At 45.5% G+C, this 23,100-nt stretch overlaps 1 protein-coding gene across 2 annotated transcripts in view; it reads left to right on the top strand.

The window, feature by feature from the left end:
* Positions 1-16,203: 16,203 nt before the first annotated feature.
* LDLRAD3 (low density lipoprotein receptor class A domain containing 3) overlaps positions 16,204-23,100 on the top strand; it is a 256,513-nt gene continuing 249,616 nt past the window's right edge. For both annotated transcript variants that reach the window (XM_082628187.1, XM_082628186.1), the window contains exon 1: positions 16,204-16,263. In XM_082628187.1, the coding sequence (XP_082484313.1) occupies positions 16,218-16,263 (46 nt within the window). In that variant the 5' untranslated portion in view covers positions 16,204-16,217. The remainder of the gene's footprint in view (positions 16,264-23,100) is intronic.

Genomic DNA, 23,100 nt, shown 5'->3' with positions numbered 1-23,100 from the left:
GGGACTTTTTTTTTTCTTTAAGATTTTATAGAGCTGAGTATAAAATGGCAATGTTTTCATAAACGCTTAAGCATCTTTAGTGAAGTTAATTTATAGAATGTAAATGTTCCTCTCCGGCAGTTAACCCCAAATTCCTCAGCAGTGGAGTGGGGGCAGAGAAACAGGAAACCACTCTGTTTCATTGTTCATGCTCAACAATAAAAAATTAAACGGCCTGAAAAAATGCAAGCCAGAGAGAATTTTTTTAGACATTTTCTCCTCCGAATATGACTGATGGTGATGAAAACAAAAATTGCATGCTTCTCTTTTCTTCCCCCCCCCCACCCCGCCCCACTGGGCCTGGCAGCCGTATCTTGGACCTCTGGGGTGACTCAGCCCACATGGCACAGTGCTGGGCACGACACCCAAGCAGTCACTAAGTTACCTTTGCCAGCTGCTCACCTTCCAGCCTTCCCTTGGGAAAGGCATGACCGGGCGGTGAAGAGCTGCACTGGGCAGCCCCACAAGGCCCTTTTGCACAGTCTGCTAGAGAGCTTAGCACTCAGCCAAAGTCTGCAGGAAGCTTCCTGTGGTAAGGTTTTTTTTGAGCTACTTTCTGCTTCTATTTTATAGCCCCATCCCTGTTTTAGTGTCTTTTTTTCCAAATTATGAGACGGCGTGAAATCTGCCTTCTCTGTTCTGTTCTCCTGTGGTACCAGGCAGTATATATAAATAAGTAGGTATTTAATACATCAAAAGAGCAGGTCTTTCTCCTCCATTCTTATCTATGGCTTTAGCAGTTCAATACCTCCTTTTATCTCTTGTCCCTTAACCCTAATCACATCCAAAAGATGCTAAATCCTCTGTGGATATGATGACTTCTTTTTTTTTTTTAATTGTGCATAGCTGACACCATACTAGCCTTCAGATCAGGAGATTATGGACACTGTATACTAACAGAATGAATTCAACAACTAACATTGAATAAGTGCTAATGCTCTGCCAAGTGCCTTATAAAGATACCTCATCCCATTCAATTCTCACAACAATCCTGAGACAGGTGCTGTAAGCATCATTCTCATTTTGCAAATGAGAAACAGGATCAGAAAGATTCTGTAACTTATCCAGGGCCACGCGTGTGGCTCGAAAATGGCAGGGCAGGCACCCTCATCTGAGTCGTGTATGTCTCAAGTGCCGCACTGAGCAGAAAGCCAGCTTTCCAGATTGCCTGTGATGGAACAGAAAGACATTCCTCAGGCTGGGTCTCCAGGCTGACCAAGACCAGAAGACAAGGTAAATTCAGGTACCTCTCATTACACGACATAGCTCCGTATGTGGAAATCGTATTAGTCCAGGCTAAGGTAGACTCTGCTATGATAATAAATCCCAAAGTATTAGTGGCTTAGTGTAATAAAGGTTCACTCTGCTCACGCAGAATCCATTGTGGAAGCCCAAGCTGAGTGGAGACAGTGTGTGTGTAGTTGCTTCAGTTAACAGCCTGAATGGGAATTCAGGCACCAGACCTGGGAAGAAAGAAGCTTCCAGATGCTTCCTGCTCTTAACACTTGAAGTCACCTCCAGTTAGTCACATCTTCTTAGCTAAGGCCCCAGATATCATGGAGAGAGAGAGAGAAGTCATCCCACTGTGTCTTGTCTGAGCTGTTCTCTACGGAATGTGTGAGCCTATTAAAATGATTGTTGTTTTGGGGGTGGCTGGTTCTGAGTCCATAGATAAACGCAACATACACACTGGATCTGCACATGCTGCAGGGTGTACCTTTCAGTCACTCAACAAATATTTACTGAGCACATAGGAGGAGCCAGATGCTGCTCTGGGCATACATCAGTGAACAAAACAGATAGAGACTCCTGCCCTCATATTCCACAGGGAAAATAGTTGCTGGTTTTTCCAAACAATCATTTTAAATATGTTTCTCTAGGAACAAAAGTAATATTTGCTATTCTACAAAATTTGAGAAATATAAAAATGTTTAGAAAATACAAAAAAATCCAAAAGAAAATTATAATTACCATGCAGCAATAACGCATGATTACTCGCTAGTGTATTATCTTACACACAAACACATAAGCATACTCTCCAAACTGGAGTCACATTATGTATTCAGTTTTATATTCTACTTTTTTTTTTTTTCCATTTAGAGTGTATTGCAAACTGTCTTGGTCCATATTTGGGCTACTTGTAACAAAATACCTGAGACTGGGTGGTTTATAAACAACAGAAATTTCTTTCTCACTGTTCTGGAAGCTGGGAAGTTCAAGATCAGTATGCCTGCAAACTGGTTGTCTGGTGAGAACCCAGTTCCTGATTCATAGGTGGCATCTTTTTGCTGTGTCCTCACATGTAGGAAGATGCGAGGGAGCTCCCTTGGAACCTCTTTTATAAGGGAACCAATCCTATCCACGAGGGCTCCACCCTCATGGCCTAATCACCTCCTAAAGACCCCACCTCATAATACCATTGTCTTGGGGGTTAGGATTTCAACTTTTGAATTTTAAGGTGACACAAACATTCAGACCATAGCACAAACTTTTCCTCACATCACAAAATTATGATTTTTAATGGCTGCATATTGTTCCAGAATGTAGCAATACCAGCTATTTAACCGTTCTGCAACTATTTTACATTTCAGTTGATTCCAATTTTTCACTGTGATAAGCAACGCCTTGAAGAACAGTCTTGTACACACATCTTCGGCTGCATCTCTGATTAGTTGTTTAGAATATAATCAGAGAAGTGGGATTACTCGTTCAAAGGGTATGCAAATGTTCAGGTTCTTGATAAATATTGCCAGGTTGCTTTCCAGAGTGTTAGCACCAATTTACATTCTCATCTGTATTTTATGAGATGCCGCTCTCTTGCCAATATTCAGTATTAGAGTGTTTCTAATCTTTGCCAATTTGTTGCATTAAAGAATGGTATTTCATTTTAACACTGGTTCACTGTCTAGGTTGCTCAATAATTATTGGGATTTTCTGAGTTTTAGTCCCAACTCTGGCACCTTCTAACAAGATATGTAACCTCTCTAAGCACCAGTTTTCTTTCCATCAAACTGTGATAGTTATTCTGACTTCTTGGGATATTGAGTGGATTAAAGATGTTCAGGTTTATAAACTGTTAATAAAAAACTGTTTAACACTGTGCCTGTCACAGAACAAATAAATGGTAGCTATTATCATGGGTGTTATTCACAATTCAACAATTATCAACACATGAATAGTTCCGGCCTTTTTTCTTCTTTCTGTGCCTTAATGAAGATTCTGATTTTGCTCTAACATATTTCTTTCCCTTCCTTCTCCTCTGAAAGGGGGCCGCCATTCTTTTGGGCTTTTGTGAATTAGAATTAGTACAAATGAGAGAAAAACGTACAAAGAGACACATTGACCAGGGACAGACCACCCAACCCCCCAGGGGCTAACAATCATGCACATGGATCTGGTTTTTGGCTACAAGTAGGCTGGTGGTGGCAGGGCTTAGCTGGATGGTTCTGCTTCAGGCTGTGGGCTGACTGGGCTTAGCCCCAGGCTGTGAGTGGGTTCAGCTCTACCCCAAGTATCCTTGATCTGGGGCCTGCATGGAAGGAGCAGAAAATACCCAGGTGTGTTCTCATGCTAGATCACAAGAGCAAATGAGGTCAACAAAACTCACAAGCAAATTTAAGACCTCTGCTCCGGTTACATCTGCTAATATTCCACCGGCCAAAGCAAGGCATATGGCCCAGGCCATCATCAGTGAGGCGGGAAGTCTCCTGCCCAACAAGAGGAGGGGGAAGGGAGTGAATATGTGCCTAACAAATTATCATAATGAATGTTGCCAGGAAATTTCTGGAAGAGGGTGTTAGACAGTGTGTGGTGTACGGAAACTGGGAAAAAAGAAAAGTGATCATGAGACATGTTGGGTATGTGTGAGATTTTACAAATCAGAATCCTTTTAATTTCTAAAATTCTCCAGTTAAGAACTTGTGAATTACTTTTTGTCTGTCTGGACTGGGCTTTATCAAATGCTACTTCCCCTTGGGACTGACCTTACAGTGTAATGGCTTGCATAGAGTCACATAATGGAAACAATTACTATCTCTTCTACTGTCACAACACTACATAGCTCTTCCTCTTTGCATATCTTAGACCTTTTACGCATTTTCTGATGGTTCTGTTTCTTTTTCTTCCACTAGGAGAGACGTATGGATAGTGGATTCCTATTTGTGATTTACCAAGCAGAGGTACAGTCTCCACGGGAAGTGTGTCAGATACCCCATTGCCATCTCATCTAAAGTAGGCAGACATCAAGTTCGAGAAAACTTGGACAGGAGAGCCCAAGGGCAGAGAATGAGAGCAACCAACAGGGTCTCAATCATGACTCAGAAGCTCCAAATTCACTCAGAGAACCTTCTGGTGAAATCAAATAGATAGTGAGCACCAGGTGTGACACTGGAGAGACAGAGCCAAAAGAACTCTAATGAGAGGAACCGTGTCATTTTAGTGGCCTTTATTATCTGTGTAAAAAGCTTCCCCTTGCCTCCCTGGAGATCATTTACCTGGAACCAGATCTCCGGGTTTGCTTAGCTCTGCGGACAGCTGGCACATCCCATGCATAACGTTACCCCACACTCCCAGTAGGACAAGGGGCTTGATAATAAGTTCATCCCCAATATTAATTCTCATCCACTCTGACCCTAGGTAGACCAGTTGAACCCATGGCTGTATTAGCTCTGCTTCCTTCTCTAAATGTCATCTGTCTATAACTTTAGCCAAAACATCTGAGCTTTGTTTCAGAGAAAGCCATGTTTTGACCTCTTAAAAAATCCAAGCTGAGAAGAATCATAGACCATGTAAAGAATTACACTAAATAATTGATCCTCAGCCTTCCTAGAGCTGTGGCATGGTGCATCAGTAGCCTCAATATCCACTGGGCTTTCCCCGGTATAATAAGCAACATATGTGCTTTTAAATATATAGTATATGAGTACTGGGGGTAGGGGATTGTCTGTAATTCTGTCTCCTTAAGTCATTAGAAAACATTTTTAAGAGTTTAAAAAAATCTATGGCCAGATTGGCTGTCTCCCTATTTCCATAAAAAGAAGGGAGTGTATATATAAAATCTTCCCTGCTATTGTTTCTCCCTCCCTCCCATCCACAAATGGTTGCTTTTTTTTTCTTTTCTGAAGTTCCATTATAGGCAATACTTTCACAAGGTTAAATGCTTCGACTCAGGAGTTGGATAAGGCAGGTTTGATCTTCAGCCATCTCCTAGCTCTGTGACCTTTCGTAAAGTACTTTACATTTCCTGTGTCTCAGTTTCCTCTTCTGAGAATGAGGAAAAGAATAGGACCTACCTGTGGAATGTCAGGTACCTGGCATATCGGAAGCCTCATCACTTGCCCCCGTGGGATTTGGGCTGTGGCTACAGTGGACAGCTTCCCCACACACTCTGGCTGGATCCCACCTTCAACATCACTGAGTCTCTCCCGTTAAACTGCCTGGTCCAAGTCCTTGTCTCAAGCTCTGCTTGGGGGAATCCCAACTGAGAAAACTCTCAATAAATATTTGCTCTTATTATTTTTATGGAAAAGCTTTTCTATTCCTAGGAAGACCAATTTTGGAACTCAAATTCAAGATGCATGTTGAGACTTTCATTTTCCTCATTTGATATTTCATTTAAGTCAAAAAATATACCAAAGGATAAACATTGGCTCATTTGGCTACACATTTAGCAAATCCTGTGAAATCAGACTCTTCCCCCAATACTGGAAACTGGTGGTTTCTGTACTTCTTTTCCTTTCCTGCTGCTTCTCACTCTTGCTTTGGGGAGGAGCTGGGCAGCCCCCTTGATGTGGGAGCACTCAGGGGACTCGGTGTCTTTATTCAGGCGGTCAGCTGTCTGTATTGGGGTGTGCTGCCCTGTCTGTATCTCAGCCCTCATTGTCAAGATCGGCATTAGGTTCTCCAGAGTCCTTTACCCAATCCCTTTTTGATCCTGGATACCGGCATTGGCAGGACAACTGAGCGGGATGAAGATTCCAGCCAGTGACCATAGAACATTTTTTCCCCCTCAGGGCAAAGCCAACTGGCCCACAACTGTATCAACCTCCACTTTGGCTTCATTGGCTCGGTGCTGAGAGATCTGAGCCAACTGGCCTTCGTGGACAGCTTCTAGCATTACCGTGGCCTGATCTTTACCCCTTGGAAATTTTCATTGTAATTACCATGGCGTTTCGCCATGATCAGGCTCATGGCTATATGGCAGGGAGCTGAATCTTGTGGGTGGGTGGGCATACCTCTTCGGATGGGCTCATGTGGGTAAAAGTCCTGCTTCTAGTTCTCTTTTAAATTCAATCCCTCCCTGGCTTGGCCACGAGAGCACAGGCATCGCCAAGGTGACTTTATTATGTGTATCTTGGAGTATATTGCCTTTTGTGTATGTAGTTGTTTCCTGGAATTATGACTTCTGGTAGGATTGGGTTTGATTTCTGGCTATCTATTGTTTTTCCAGCTGAAATGTTTTATTCCTTCACTTTGCCATTTCATGAAGTTTAGTGAGGACACCCATCCTGCTCTGGAAAGGTTGTTTTAGAGGGTGTTACTGCTCTCAGCTTCTCCTCCCGCCCGGCCAGCTGCCACGAGGCGTGAGACCAGAGGCGGGTTGCAGCTCTGACGCTCCTTGACTGTAGGACTGCGGGCTCATATCTTGATTTCTCTGAGCCTCTGTTTCCCCAACTGTAACGTGGTAATAAAGATGGGCAAAAGAGATCGTGTGAATCAAAGTAGGAAGTAATCTAAGGTATTTGTTCATTTAGTAAATATCAGAGGAACTTTTGCCAGAGTTCCCAGCCTTAGAGAGCTATGGTTTTGTGGGGGAAATGACACATTAATGGTCAGTTAAGATATAGACACATAAATCCTACAAACAGGGATAAACACAAGGTGTTACAAGAGCACATGGGAATGAGGCTTAACTCAGTCTTTTTTTTTTTTTTTTTTTTGCGGTACGCAGGCCTTTCACTGCTGTGGCCTCTCCCTTTGCGGAGCACAGGCTCCGGACGCACAGGCTCAGCGGCCATGGCTCACGGGCCCAGCTGCTCCGCGGCATGTGGGATCTTCCCGGACCGGGGCATGAACCCATGTCCCCTGCATCGGCAGGTGGACTCTCAACCACTGCGCCACCAGGGAAGCCCTTAACTCAGTCTTGAGGGCTCATGGAGGGCCTCTTGGAAGAAGTGTAGGAAGATTAAGAGTTATTAATGGTAATATTAGTTATGACTAGTTGGGTGCTTACTATATGCTGGGCAGTATGTTGAGCACTACCTCATTTAGATGTCATAACTGTGCCTATCACATAGGGTCTTAATCTCCCTTTTACAGTCGAAGAAACCAGCTCAGAAAGGTGAAGTAACTTGCCCAAGGACACCCAGCTAAGTGGCATGGTCAGACTTTGAAACTAAGTTTGATCCCAGAACCCTTGCTTTTAACCACGGTGCGCATCTGTTCATGCATGACCCTGCTTGAAACTGACCAGTTGTGACTTCCTATTGCTCAAAGGATAATGACTAAACTCCTTAACATGTCCCAACTCTCCTGCCCACTCCTCTGGTCTCATCTTTACCCCTCTCTCTGCTCCCAACCTCCATGACAGCCTCAGCAACAGCTCATGAAGGTTATACCTGACTGATAAGTCTGAACTTGTCCTGTGGGCAATAGGGAGCCATAGAGGTTTTAAGCAGACTGAGTGACAGCAGGACAAGACCCGAGAAGGCCAATTAGAAGAAGGTTGAAGCAACTCAGGCCAAGGTGCTTGGGGGTATGAACAAAGGGAGGGGCAGGAGGGAAGGAGGAGGGCGGATTGGAGTCAAGAGGCATTAAGTAGGTGGAACCTACAAATCTTGGTGGCTGATCACGTTGGGGAGGAGTGAGTGAGGGGTCCAGGCTTACCCCCAGATTTCTGGCTTGAATAACAAGGTAGAGGGGGCCAGCTATGCCTAACAGAAGCAAACAATACCTGTAGTTCTATCGCATTTTCATTACTTGCGTGCTGAAGGGTCCAGGAAACTGTAAAAAAATTTCCCTTCCCTGTCTCTTTTGTTCCTTCCCTTCCACACTGGGTGTAGGAATTCACTGAAAACTGCCAAAAAAAAAAAAAAAAAATTCCTTCTTCTCTGCCCGCCCGCCCCCCGGTGTCCCCGGCCCAGAATTGAACTGCAAACCCACACAGCATCAGCCCCAAATTAGGCAATCAAACAGCACCTGAAATTAAGCTTTTTAAACATTAAAATCAATCAAACCCAAAGAATCTAACTTGAAATGAAGAGGTGTTTAAAAAATGTAGGCTGAGGTGCACCAAGGAAAACAACCTAAATTATTAAAGCGGAGTTTTCATGGTTCAGGGAAAATGTTCCAATAATGTCAGATTAAAAATGTAAATCTATTTACCTTCCAGATGATTTTTTTCAAGTGCTCTTATTAAAGTCTACTTCTTCCCTGTTTGTCTATGAAAGAGAGCTTGTTACTTAGGGAAGGGGATGAGACCTCGGCATGCTGCAAACATTGCCTCGCGCTTGTCACCGAGTGAATATCTCCTATCGCTTTTGGCTTGGAGGTTAATTACTGTATAAATTTCCCTGCTGAAAATGGAGATCTTATTCAGTGTTGGGTTCTTTTCAGAACTCAGGTGCCAAATGTCCATAATGTTTAAAAAGACGGTTTCTTTCTTCTCTATTCATTCCCCCACTTCCTTCTTCTTGACCTTGTGGGGCATTTGTAATATTGAAATTATGACATTAAAATCACTTTTATTTCAAGTGACTTGGATGACAAAAATATACAGTTAAGAGGGGTTGGAGACAAAATTGCTCAGATGGAGACACTGGGAGGAAAAAAGTTTTTCTTAAGTCAGTGATCTTCAAGTGAACTTCTATTCAACAATGATGCAAGGAAAGCAGACAGGTCATGTGTTCATTCAGCAAATTAAATATCTGTTATCAGTGCCCTTGAAAAGAAATATGTTGTGAGCCCCAAACGTAAGCTACATATGAAAATTTAAAATTTCCACATTAAAGAAGCAGTAAGAAACCAGTGGAGTTAATTTTAGTATTTTATTTAAATCTATATATCTAATTACTGTATTTCAACCTATGGTCAACGTAAAGATTATTGAGATCTTTTACATTCTTTTTTTTCCGGTATGCGGGCCTCTCACTGTTGTGGCCTCTCCCGTTGCGGAGCACAGGCTCCGGACGCGCAGGCTCAGCGGCCATGGCTCACGGGCCTAGCCGCTCCGCGGCATGTGGGATCTTCCCAGACCGGGGCACGAACCCGTGTCCCCTGCAGCGGCAGGCGGACTCTCAACCACTACACCACCAGGGAAGCCCTTTTACATTCTTTTTTGTACTGTCCTTGAAATTCAGTTTGGGTTTTATACTTAGCGCCTACCATAATAGCCATATTTCAAGAGCTCAACGTAGCTACATGTAGCCACATGTAGCTAGAGGCTACCATATTGCACACTGAAGATGTATATAATTCAATGACAGTTTTCCCTCTCAAATTGATCAACCAAGAATAGGTTTATACATTTAATGAATCTACCTTTTTTTCCTCCCTTTCCAATTAAGAAGGAAAAGAAAAGTGCCTGGGATGAAAACTGGCAACATGGCCCTGTTGATAAATTGCAGGTTAAATTCTTTTTCATGTAATTGTTTGTTGGTTGCAGGACTGGTCACAAATGAAAAATAACTCTTTTAAGGGTGTAGACAACTTCATTCAAGGGGCAATAAAACTGAGGCATTAAAATAAATAACAAGCTGCATGTTTCTTGTAAATGAGGTATAAAATTTTCATCCTTTCAGATGGTACAAATTTTTCATTAGTAAATGTCAGCAGATCTCTCTTCCTCAAGCTAGTGACTATATTAAACATGAATTACAAGAACTTTTGTAATTCATGTTTACGTGAATTTTTCTGTAGATTAGTCTGACAATTTAAAAATATATCTATACAGTTGGCAGCTCTGGGATGACTTTAATTTCTAGCCAGGAGAATTCTCACACTCAGCATCTTTTGGGGGGTGGGGACTACTATAATTAGATGTATCTAGCAAAGTTTTCTGGAAGTTGAATTGTATTACATAATAAATCATGTTCTATCTGATGCGCTGAGCATCTTTACCTTTCTAGCCCCAAACCCAGTGAACATATTATCTTTCAAGCTGCAGATACATTCTGGCTTTTATGAATTGGAAGCTATTTTGCTGTAGAAGACAGTGAGGTTCAGCATAGTATTGTGGGAATCCTTTGGAATCAAAAGGATCTGGCTTCAAATCTCGGTTATTTTCGTGGGTTATTTGGGGCCAGTCACTTAAATTCTCTGCACCTCAGCTTCCCCATCTGTGCAAAAGGTATCATAATATCTAACTCAGAGATTGCTGTAAAGACAAATGTTACCACAAATGTACAATGTCTGATACAGGCACGATTAATGACAATTCTCTCCTACTGCCTTCCTCAGGCTAACGGGTAAGTGAGATTCAGTGATGCTGAATGTTCACAGACTCAATGTTTACAGTAAGGTTTTTGTATTAATCTGTTGCTCTGTAACCAATTATCTCAAAACTTAGTGGCTTAAAACAACAAACATATATAATCTTCCAGTTTTCCTGGCTCATGAATCTGGGCACAATTAGCTGGGTTCCTCTGCCTTAAGATCTCTCATGAGGTTGCAGCCAAGTGGTCAGCCAGGGCTGTGATCTCATCTGAAGGCTTGACTGGGGGGAAGATTTGCTTCCAAGTTCAGTTATTTGATTGTTAGCAGGATTCAGTTCTTGGTGGGCTGTTGGACTTAGGGCCTTAGTACCTCACTAGCTGTGGCTGGAGGTTTTTATAGTTCCTTGCCAGTTGAACCTTTCCATATAGTGCAGCTTACAAATTGGCAGCTGACAAAGGAGAAAGAAAGAGAGAAAGAGAGAGAGAGAGAGAGAGAGAGAGAGAGAGAAACAGGAGCCTGAGTGTTGGTGTAATGTAGTTTTGGAAATAACTCCCATAACTTTTGCTGTATTCTCTTTGTTAGAATTGAATCACTAGGTCCAGCAACACTCAAGGGAGGGGATGACATAAGAGTGTGAATTCCAAGAAGTAGGATCATTGGAGGCCATATCAGAGGTTGCCTACTGCAGACTTCTGCAGCTTTAACCTTCATATTTAATGGTATTACTTCCCACTCACATGTGGGTCCTCAGCCAGTTATACAAGTAAGAGCTGAACAAATCAGGGCTGTGAGTCAGGAACTCTGCAAAATGCTTCACATTGCCCTATGATAAAGGACGCTGTATTACAATTTGATATATGAGCTCTATGAGGACAAGGAAATGTGTGCTTACCGCAGCAATCCAGAGTCTAGAACAGTGTTTAACACAGTTCTCTCTCAATAACTGTCAAAAAGGTAAGGGGATCAGTGAATCCTCTTGCTTCTTGCAACATCCCTAGGAGGTGGGTACAACTGTTATGTCCATTTCACAGAAAACTGACAGTTGGAGGTAAAGTGACTTTCTCAGCCTCACAGAGCTAGTAAGTGGTGGGATGTAGGAGCCCAGGTGTGTCAAACCACCTCAAAGCCTGTTCCTCAGTTACTTGACTTTGTGGACTCATGATAATAACATGTGAGGGGTAGACAGTGCACATGGGCATGTGTGTGTGTGCTGGGCATTGTGCGTTTCAGGAGAAGTGTAGTTATCTTCTTCCACCAGGCAGCCTCTCAACAGACACATTCCAGCATCCACTACAGGTTGGAGTGGAAAAAGCCTTCTGTGGCTGTATCCTCAAGTGAATTTCTGTTTTCTTCACATACCAGAGAGAAGCGTGAAAATCAGATGAATGAAAGGGAGAGCATAGGGCAGGGAGTATGAAGCCCCTGTGAAACTGTGAGCCACAGAAGTGACTGGGGGGAGGGAGGTGGGATGTCTCCTACCATCTCTCTGCCTGATTTTTTTTTTTTTTTTTTTGCGGTACGTGGGCCTCTCACTGTTGTGGCCTCTCCCGTTGCGGAGCACAGGCTCCGGATGCGCAGACTCAGTGGCCATGGCTCACAGGCCCAGCCGCTCCGCGGCATGTGGGATCTTCCCGGACCAGGGCATGAACCCGTGTCCCCTGCATCGGCAGGAGGACTCTCAACCACTTCACCACCAGGGAAGCCCTCTCTGCCTGATTTTTTATGAAGCTAATGCCTACTTGTTTTCAGTAAACTTTTTGTAAGTCAAGTTTCTCTCTATCTTTTCAGTGTCCCTGACTCTTCCTCCTCTTGTTATTCCATACAAGTCCTTACTCTTCTTCAAGTTAAAACATTTTTTTAAAGTTCGAAAGTTGCTTAGGTGCTTGGGAAGAAAGGTAATGGGAATGACAATAATTTAAAAATAAACTATGATAAAATAAAACGAACATTCGAGTGCTTACCATGTAGCAGGCAAAATTCAAACTGTTTTCTAAGTATGAAGTCATTTAAAAGGTCCTATAGAATCATTAAGTCAATCCTCTGGATGGTTTTAAAGGCAGAAGTACTAGTTATCTATTGCTGCATAAGGAATTACCCTGAAATTTATTGGCTTAAAACAACAATAAATATTTATTATCTCTGACAGTTTCTGTAGATCAGTAATTTGGGAGTGGCTGGGTGGTTCCAGCTTAGGATTTCTCACAATAGCCAGTCAGATATTGGTCTAGGCACAGTCATCTGAGGGCTTGATTGAGGCTGGAGGTTCTGCTTGCAAGATGGTTCATTCCAAGTTGGCAGGAAGCTCAGTCCCTCTCCATGTGGGCCTATCCACGGGGCTGCTTGCGTGTCCTCACAACATGGTGGCTGGCTTCGCCCAGAGCAAGGGATCTAAGAGAGCAAGGAAGAAACTGCTATGTCCTTTGTGACCTAGCCTTAGAAGTTACCCATTGTCACTTCCACAATATCTGTTGGTCACATATGGTGGCCAGCCCCATTCAAGGGTGGGAGGGGACTACACAAAGCATGGATACCAGAAGCCAAGGATCTTTCAGTGCCATCTTGGAGACTGGCTACCACAGCAGCTGCCTTGTAATATGAAGCACAGCCACAATCACACCAGCGTCTACCTTTCCTTGAGCAATTACTATGTGCAAGGTACTATGCTTAAGACTTTACATATCTCATTGAATCCTGACAGCAACCCTAAGATCCAGGTGCTCTTATTATCCCCATTTTACAGATAAGGAAACTAAGGCTCAGAGAGGCTGATAACTTGCCCAAAGTCACAGACTAGTGTGTGGCAAGCGAAGAGAATTGGAGCACATGTAAGAAGAAGCTGAGCTCAAGTCTAGTTTGGGCTGTTTTCACCTGTGATGTCGCTGAAGCTGCTGTGAGGAGTTAATGAGAAAAAGTATGGGAACTATAGAGCATTCTACCAAAGACCACAGAGAGACGAAACTCTTTCTTCCCTCCTTCAGCAATGTGAAGCCATGTTCAAAGCACACATCCAAGGTCAGAGTGTCTCATTTTTGGTAAATAAATGACATAAATCACTCTGGTTTTGATTTGTATGAAACCAAGTGTAAAAAACGACTTGGGACTGGCTCCCTGAGATCTGGACAATTAGCACTGGAACCTACCACGTTTTCTGGAAACCGAGAGTCCTGTGCTTTTGATAGAATTCTAAAGAACTGGGAAAGAGGAGAGTAATGAAGTATAAAGAATGGTTTTACCTCCTGCCCAGCTTATAAGGTGAGGAGGTTGGGAGTGATTCAATATAAGTATAAAAACAACCATTGAATGTAAAGGGGGCTTTACATGGTTGGAATGATTTCAAAGATATTCATATATTTAAAAGAAATGTGTGTGTGTGTGAGAGAGAGAGAGAGAGAGAGACAGAGAGACAGAGACAGAGACAGAGACAGAGACAGAGAGAGACAGAGAGACAGAAAGCAAGCCAGGCACACTAAACCCAGAGTTGAAGTTCATGTACCCAAGGTAACACGAGGAAACAAGAAAGATGGTACTGGGTCAGATCCATTCTCCTTCCATATTCCTAATGTTTGGGGGAAAATGAGTAGCTGTAGGAGAAATTATTTGCCGCCTTGTGTATCTTTATCAGAGGCCGGGGGCCTCATTCCAACATGTTTCCTGGAAAAATGCACATACACACACCTGAAATATGCATAAAATTTGGGGGGGGGTTTAAAACTCTTTGAAGCTTATGAGATGAGCTCACTAGTGTTTCATGGATCCCAGGATAAAACCCCCAGATGCTAAATCTTTTGGAGAATTTGTTTATGTTTTCCATGCTTGACAAACTCCTTTGTAATATGGAACTTGCTCAACTCTCCTACATCGCTTCACGTTTTCTCATTACCTTGAACTGTCACTGGTATTTTAAAGTTTTGACCTGATTCATTTTAGCCTTCATGTTTCCAGACTAGAACAGATAATTAAAAAGCAAAGGTATTGAATTTCAGTATCCTGCAGGTTGTGTCCAGCGCATCCCCAATCCAGTGTGGGCATCCTATCTACAAGCTCCCTCACCCACAGTCCCAGCACCCACACCCTCCTTGCTCCTCCAAACTGGTACGATTTATATACAGTAAAATTCACTTGTTTTAGGTGTGGGTTTTAGGGATGTAGTTCTCTGTTTCGACAAACGTATAAAGTTGTGTAACCACCACCATAATCGCAATGCAGAACAGCCCACCACCTCAGAAGTTTCCCTTGCGCCCCTTTGCACTCATCCTCTTCCCTAAGCCAGACCCTGATAACTACTGATCTGATTTTGGTCCCTAGAGTTTTGTTTCGCTCCCTTGCCCTCACCCGTCATGTCTTATACATGGAATCATAGGGGACTTCTCTGGCCGTCCAGTGGTTAAGACTTCGCCTTCCAGTGCAGGGGTGTGGGTTTGATCCCTGGTCGGGGAGCTAAGGTCCCACGTGCCACAGGGCCAAAAAAATACCAAAACGTAAAACAGAAGCAATACTGTCACACATTCAAAAAAGACTTCAAAAATGGTCCACATTAAAAAAAAAATCTTAAAAAAAAATGAAATCATACAGAATGTACCCTTGGAGGCTGGATTCTTTCTCCTAGCATGCTTCTAAGATTCATTCACGTTGTTGCATTAGGTGATAGAACACGATTTGTTTATCCATTCCTTAGTTGATGGATATTTCCAGTTTGGGGCGATTACTTGCATTCGGTCTTTTGTTGTTGTTGTTTTTGCTTTGGTTGTTTTCTGGGGAGGGGAGGGGCTGGAGAGTGGAGCACAAAAGTGTCATTGATTCTTCCTTCATCTGAATTCTTTGAGAACTGTCACCAATACTGTCTTGGAGCCCCAACTGCACTGGAGCAGCTGTTCTTTTTGTATTTGGGCTTCTACTTTCACATTTACTTTCCTTTTCTGCAAATTGGGACCCAAAGTTCCCCTGGTCTACGTAGACAAGATCCAGAGGAAATAAAGCACAGGACAATGCTGTGTGCCTACTCCACGTGTGGTTCACCATCAGTTTCCAAATCACCTAAAAGCTTGTTAGAAAAGCAGAATCTTAGGCTCCACCCCATACCTACTGAGTCAGAGTCCCGGTGCTTCGGATGTGTCTAAGTTTGAGAAGCACTCGCCGTATTCCTCTCTGGCTACTAAAAATAATACATACGTATATGTGTGTGTTTATATATATATATATATATATATATATATATATATATATATATATAATTTTTTTCCTCATAATATTTGGCCCTTTCTTCCAACTTTTTCTTTCCCTCCCTGGAGTAAACTCATTTTGTAGTTCCGTAAAGAATCCAAGTTTGGGACTGAGGAGGAGATGGTGAGCGCGGCATCCTCAGAGGATGGAGGAGCAAAAGGCGGAGGAAAAAGAGAAAGAGAAGGCAAGAACAGAGCCCGGGCTATTACTAGATCTTCGCAGCCAGAGGGGGTTGGCGGCGAGAGGCCGCCAGGGCCGGACCCTCCGTGGCCTCCTCCGCGGCCTCTCCGAGCCTGGACACTCTGGGCAGGACGCGGGCTCGGCGCGCAGCCGGGACGCTCGCAAAACTTCGCGGAGCGGGGCCGGGGCCGGGGCCGGGGCCGGGGCCGGGGCCGGCCTGGCCGAGGAGGGCGGGGCGGGCGGGAGGAGGGACAGCGGGGGGCGGGGCCGGCGCGGCGAGGGGCGGGGTCAGCGCCGAGGCCGCGGGGGCAGCGACGGCGCCGGGCAGCGGGAGCAGCGGCCGCGCCATGTGGCTGCTGGGGCCGCTGTGCCTGCTGCTGAGCAGCGCCGCGGGTGAGTCGGGGGGCGTCCGGCGAACTTTCTTCGGGGAGCGGGACGCGGCGGCCGGGCTGCGATCGTGCCCCCTCCTCTTGCCCGGTCTGCGTCTCCCGGCGCGGGTGTGCACGGAGGGCGGACCCCGGCGCCGGGCTGGCCGGGACCCCGGCGAGGGGCCGCGGCGGGGTGCGCGCCGTCCTATTGTGTGGGCGTGCGCGCCGGCTTGTGCTGTGTTGTGTGTGCACGGGCGGGGCTTTGTGTGCAGTCCGGCTCTGGGGAGCCCGGCAGCTGCCCTGATTGGGCGTAGCTGGAGAGTTCGTGCGTGTGTATGTGTGTGTGTTGTGTAGGGGAAAGGAGGAAGGGAGGGGAGGGGAGAGAACGCTTCCCTGATCCCATCATCCCAGACGCGGGGTTCTCCGTGCTGTGCTAGCCTCCCCAGGGCCTCTTTGGGTTCTCTTGTGTGCACCCCCGTGCCTCAGTTTCCTACCTGGACCGCAGGGCGAGCGGTAATCGCCGTTTCCTTCCATTCCTCCCTGGGACTGTGTTTGGTTTGGGCAAAGAGAGATGAAGCAGGGCCGGACCTGGGAATTATTAATCTTTCCCATTGATACTGGGAGCAGGACATTTATTTAAATCATCTGATTACCCCCCACTCGACCTACAATGGCGAGATGCCCTGGGAGAGGATCCGGGCTTCATCTGCCGGCCCTTTGAACCTGGCATCGCCATAGCGTGTGCATCCTGAGGTCCCCAGGAGCAGCATGCTATTCCAGGGAACTTTTCTGCTGATGTGGGCGCGCTCCGAATTCCAGCCTGGAGCCCTTCCCCTGCCCCTGCCCGCCGGCCACAGCTGTCAGCTGCCCCTCCTAGGGTCGCCACGCCCTTGGCCCCTTGATGTTTATTTCTGGGCAGCTGATGCCCAGAAAAGTAGGTGACAGGGCCCAGTGAACTTTCTTCAGCAGAAGCTGGCTTGCCTGATGTCGGTGCCATCCACGTGTCTAATTAATGCCTGATTCTCCCAGATGCTTCTAGTTACTTGCTGTGGAGGTGTCTTTGGTGGTGTGTTTGTTGGGGAAGTGGAGACACACTTAATTCTGAGCTTCCCCCTCCCTGCCAGGCGTGCACTTGGAAAGAGAAATCCTCCTCCTTCCTTGAAGTCCCTGGTCCTGGCCATCCGCAGAATCCACTGGGTAGCTTTCCCCCACTCTCAGACCTATGACATCATCCCCACTCCTGGAGACTCCCGTTTAGATGTCTGTGGGTTTGCTGTGGCTTCCAGTGAGGGTGGAATGCTGGTGGCTGCTGTGGATTTTTAACCAGGTCTGGGTCAGAGTGCCTTGTTTCTCCTGAACTATTGGGCCACCACAGGGAGAGAGCTCCAAGGGCGTACTGGCACTCACGGGTAGGGGTGAATGATTATTTGGAGGCTGTTAGAACAGGCAGATTTCCAGGACATCTCAGACACAAAGACCTGCCTAGATTCATGCTCTCAATTTGCATTGCCCTGGTGTGTCCCCTGATAACACTCAAGCAGGACAGTCTGGAAGCCGGGTCTTGTGTTTGTCCTCAGAGAGCTGCTTGAGGCCCAGTAGAAAGTGTTATTTATTGCATCTCCCAGTTAGTACTGGGTTGCTTTGGTTGAGTCTCCAACTCTGTAAAAATAACCCTAAAGTTAACTTTGTCCTTCTCTGGTCAGCACGGGTTACTTAATATGTGTGTGTACATATAAAATAGGGCTAAAATAAATAAAAGTCATAATGGGGAGGGAAAAATGGAGGGGGTGCGGTTACAGAATGCCTAGCTGTCCCAGGTGGTAGTTTTCTGTTATCTGTTATCTGTGGTCATTGAGCTTGTGTGGTTTTGTCTCACCTTTACAGTTAGTTGTTGGTTTAGAAACTTCTAGGCAGGTTGGGGTGTATGCATTCTTTCCTGTTATATTAGCATCATCCTTTTATCAGGGATTCTACTTTGACCTGAAGTGTTACCAGAAACAGGGCTGGTCAGTTTTCCTGAAGCCTGCATGGCGGTTCAGTTTGGGGTTCATAGTGGGCCAGGGACCCTGCCCTTCTATCCCATATCCTACAGCTCGATCCTCTTCGGGGAAGCTGATAGAACAAGAGAGATTATAAAAGCTGGTGCTTTTGACTTCTGTCTTCTTTTGATAGTCTGTAAAGAAACCTGGGGTCAGAGTGGAGCCCTAGTCTGAGTTCCGGGTCTTTGTAGGTCTGAAAGGCCACTGACATTTCTAGAGCAATCTGGAGGCCTTTGTTTTTCAGGAACCTTCTCAGACGCCTTCATGTGTTTGTGTATGTATTTTTCTTCCTTTGTTTTTATTGTTTGTGTTAGGGAAGTGAAGCATCGATTTTGACCGCTATTATTTTTTACTGTAGCCTGTGAGAAAGGCTCAGCCCATCCGATACCCAGCTTTCCTTCCCGTGGTGGGCTCGGTGGGTTTACATGCGTGGATGGTGAGGCATGTCTAATGGGGGCCAGGCCCTGAGGGGGTCAGACAGCTCACCTCCTTCCTGGCTGACCTTTTAGGGACTCCCTGACATTATCTATGAAAAGGCTTGATTTCCCCCATGTGTACCCAGGAGTGTGGGTGTTGACCTTTTCTCCTGGAGAGATCTGCTTAGTGGTGTGAGCCGGTGGGTTTTATTATTATTATTGTTAACGAACTGAGTCCCTTCGTGCAGCCCAGGCTGGTGGATGAGGCCGTGTGCACCAAGTACAAATAAACACACCTTGTTGCTTTTCGTCTTCAAAGAGATGGATGAAGGCTCCCTGCTGGGGTGTGAGGTGTTTTTTCCTGACAGCCCACTTAGGCCTTTCACCTTGTGATAAGTGAGGGAGAGACAGGGATATGAGCCAGTAGGGGAGGGAGGAGGGTACATTCTGGGCCTCCAAGACTGGTTTAGATGCCTCGTTGTCAAAGTCACCTGGGTAACTTGAAAGTGGGCTTGTATCATCACTTTTGTGAAACAGTTTAGAGAATTTGGGGATTAGGACGGTTTCTAATCACATAATCTATGAAACTCATGGCCTTTTCAACCTTGCATCTTTTCATGGGCAAGGAGAGGAAAGGGAACCCAGTATTTCTGGACTGTCTCCTGTGTATGAGGTGCTTTGCTTGCCATTGAAACACAATGATCCCGTTGAATTTTTCTGATAATATCATGTGATGGGAAGTCATTTTGTGGCTCCTGAGAGGTCCTCTGTGCCCAGGGTGCCAGATTCTAACTCAAGTTTCTCTTGGGCCACAATCTGGGCTTTTCCCCCTGTTTCTAGACATCCTTCCATGCCTTTCCCCCAAGTGCTTTCGTGAATTAACAATCCATGAGCTTGTTTCCATAAACAGCCCCCCTTCCCAAATCTGTTCACTTTGCAGTCACAGCAGTTGGTATTTGTGATAAATACATAAAAATAAATCCCAGCGACTTCCCTGGTGGCGCAGTGGTTGAGCATCTGCCTGCCAATGCAGGGGACATGGGTTCGAGCCCTGGTCTGGGAAGATCCCACATGCCGCGGAGCAACTAAGCCCGTGCGCCATAACTACTGAGCCTGCGCCCTAGAGCCCGCAAGCCACAACTACTGAGCCCGCGTGCCACAGCTACTGAAGCCCACGTGCCTAGAGCCTGTGCTCCGCAACAAGAGAAGCCATCACAGTGAGAAGCCCACGCACCACAATGAAGAGTAGCCCCTGCTCGCCGCAACCAGAGAGCCCGTGCACAGCAATGAAGACCCAACACAGCCCAAAATAAGTAAATAAATAAATAAAAATAAAATGAAATAAATCCCAGTCCTTGAGTAAAAATGGAACTTTCAAAATAGCACCCGTATTTTTGCTCTGTGCCTGGGAGAGGCACGCCTGGCATGGAGTTAACCACTGGACACGGTTCCATTTCTTGACCTGAGTTGTAGTTACATGGGGGTTTGTTTTCATTCATTAAGCTCAATATTTACATTTCCCTTTTCTTATATGTTTATCGTATTTTACAATTAAAAAATAAAAGATGCTATATACCATGGATGACTCAGAGTGATTGAACTGTTTTTAGCTATGAGATAGCCCTGGGGGCAAATCTGTTTTAGGCTGTGGAGTTGTCCAGTTTGTTCTCTTCCCCTCTTTCTTTCTCTCTTTGGAATATTTTGGAATCACATGGGCCATCCTAACTGTACAGCTATTTTTGCCTCTGCCTCTACCTGACAATTGGGGAGATTTTTAAGATGACAGCTCCTGTGTGTGTATGTGTATGTGTGTGTCTGTCTTTCTTTCATTGTAATTGTTGTGAAAGAATCTACTTTCTTGGGTCCTGAGGAGCGCCCTTAAAAATGTTTACTGGGAGAACATCTGAGGATGCAGCATTTGCATGTCACATCTGCTTGATGTTTGCTCTTGCTTACAGGATACGTGGACTTTTGTGACACGGTAACTGCCCAGAGGCATGGCAAATGTTTATTTCAGGTAGGATTGTTAGGGTTTCTGGAGATGGCTGCAGGGATGGGGTTAGTCTAGGGAAGTGTCTCCGCCTCGGTGCTGTTGATATTGGGGCCGGAGAGGTCTTTGTTATGGAGGCTGTCTTGTGCTTTGTAGGAAATTTAGCAGCATCCCTGGTCCTTGATGCCAGTAGCAGCCTCCCCCAGTTGTTACAACCAACAAGGTCTCCAGCTGTTACCAAATGCCCCCTGGGGGCAAAAATCACCCCCACTTGAGTACCCCAGTTGAGAACCCCTGGTCTGGTGTGAGTGCCCCCTCGCCATACATCTTGAGCATTCTGACTGCTCATCCTGAGAGTGTCTTTTAGATGCAGGGGTTCAGGATGGCATCCTCCTCCCGAGGGTGTCTTAGGCATCAGGTTTCTGCTTTCTGTTTCTGCAATCCCGCAAGTTCAGTGTGAAAATACATTTTTATGTAGAAACACCCTCAGCACTGACCTTTCCCTCCCGTTTCCCTCTTGTGCCATAGTGAAAGCGGGTAACGTTGGAGATTGTGGAATTGGTTCCCTTGGGAGTAAGGCTGAGAAAGCAGGTAAAAGGCAGGTGGCGGGGGCTTCCCTGGTGGCGCAGTGGATGAGAGTCCGCCTGCCGATGCAGGGGACACGGGTTCGTGCCCCGGTCCAGGAAGATCCCACGTGCCGCGGAGCGGCTGGGCCCGTGAGCCATGGCCGCTGAGCCTGCGCGTCCGGAGCCTGTGCTCCGCAACGGGAGAGGCCACAGCAGTGAGAGGCCCGCGTACCGCAAAAAAAAAAAAAAAAAAAAAAGAAAAAGAAAAAAAGAAAAAAAAAGGCAGGTGGTGGGTGACACCAGAAGCCACTCGATTCCCTGAATAAACTGTTAAGCTCGGGAGGCTCACTAGCGCGGGGAACTGGAGGAGAAGCTATCTGAAAGTTTGCCTTGGGAGTTGCGCGTTGAAATCTTACCCTGGAAGTCCCCCTGCCTCTGCCCTACAGAGCAGTCATTGTTCCGCTCAGTTCCCATTCCCTTCCCGTGATTCCCTCCCCCTTCCCATCAAAAGCTTTTATAACTTGAGTTCCTTCTGCAGGTGGGCGGGAGTGGTGGTGGGGGGTGGAAATCCTTTGTACTAGCAGCCAGTTGGTTTTGGAGAAATTCTCATCTTCTGCTTTCTTCTCTGAAGTCTTTGGAAAGTTACACTCTGCGTCACTTTGTAACTCTTGCATTCTTTAAGACACTTTGCCTCGCAGCTGTCCTTCTCCTTTGTCCTTCTCCTTTGTTCGGTGGCCAGTCTTCCCTTGGGTTTTTTGCTTCCTCCTCTCTTCAGACCAGCGAAGTGCATTGTCTGCTGCTGCCTTCTTTTGTGTGTGAATTCGCGGGAAGAAAGGATGTACCAATAGAGGGGCGCTGGGTTTGAAGGGGAGAAGTGCTCATTATCTTCCCTCAGGCACACGAGCCTCAATCACGCCGTCTTTCAAAAGGCTTCTCCAGGGAAGAGCCCTAGCTTCCCGAGCAGGCGACCCTTGTTTTCCCTTTTGTCTCTGGGTAACTCGAAAACTCTTCTTGACTCTTTATTTGGCTGTTCACTAGTGCGGTACCAGCTCTGTGCTGTAGGGGGGCAGAGCTGTGTAGAACTTGTTCTTGGCCCTTGAAGAATTAAATGATCCAGTGAAGGAAATGGGATTGCTTACCTCTGTCGTGATCTGGGGAGGGCAGAGACACTTCTCCCGAAAGTGAGGTTTTGGAGGTGTTTCTAAATGTGAGATATACTCTTGGATGCACAGCCTTCGTGGGAACAAAGCTGTGTGGATGTCACAAGGCCTTGGCAAACGTGGATATCTGGTCATTGAGAATATTTAATGGATGGGTCATTCTTTTAAAAAAATTTTTATTTTTATATAATTTTTAAAGGTTACTTTTCATTTAAAGTTATTACAAAATATTGGCAATATTCCCTGTGTTGTACAATACATGGTTGAGCCTGTCTTATACCCAGTAGTGTTTGTATCTCCCACTCCGCCACCCCTATATTGCCACTCCACTGGTAACCAGCAGTTTGTTCGCTACATCTGTGAGTCTGCTTCGTTTATGTTATATTCACTAGTTTGTTGTATTTTTTAGATTCCACATATAAGTGATGTCATACAGTACCTATCTTTCTCTGTCTGACTTCTTTCACTGAGTATAATGCCCTCCAGGTTGGATGGGTCATTCTTGATCAGATTTCAGAGGTGATGACACATGTCCTAGCTTGCTTCTTTAGCTTTAGCTATCCAAATAAAATGTTGGGGTACATCTGTTGGTGTTCTAAGGCTCTTTTACCTCTAGGCTTATGAGATTCTCATGAGACATTTTTTCTGTGGCTTTAGGCAACAACCTTCTTATCATACTACCTACAGACAC

The sequence above is a fragment of the Mesoplodon mirus genome, assembly GCF_964341445.2.
Source record: "Mesoplodon mirus genome assembly, chromosome: 7".
NCBI classification, from domain to species: Eukaryota; Metazoa; Chordata; class Mammalia; order Artiodactyla; family Ziphiidae; genus Mesoplodon; species Mesoplodon mirus.
This window is presented reverse-complemented; position numbering and strand designations above follow the sequence as displayed.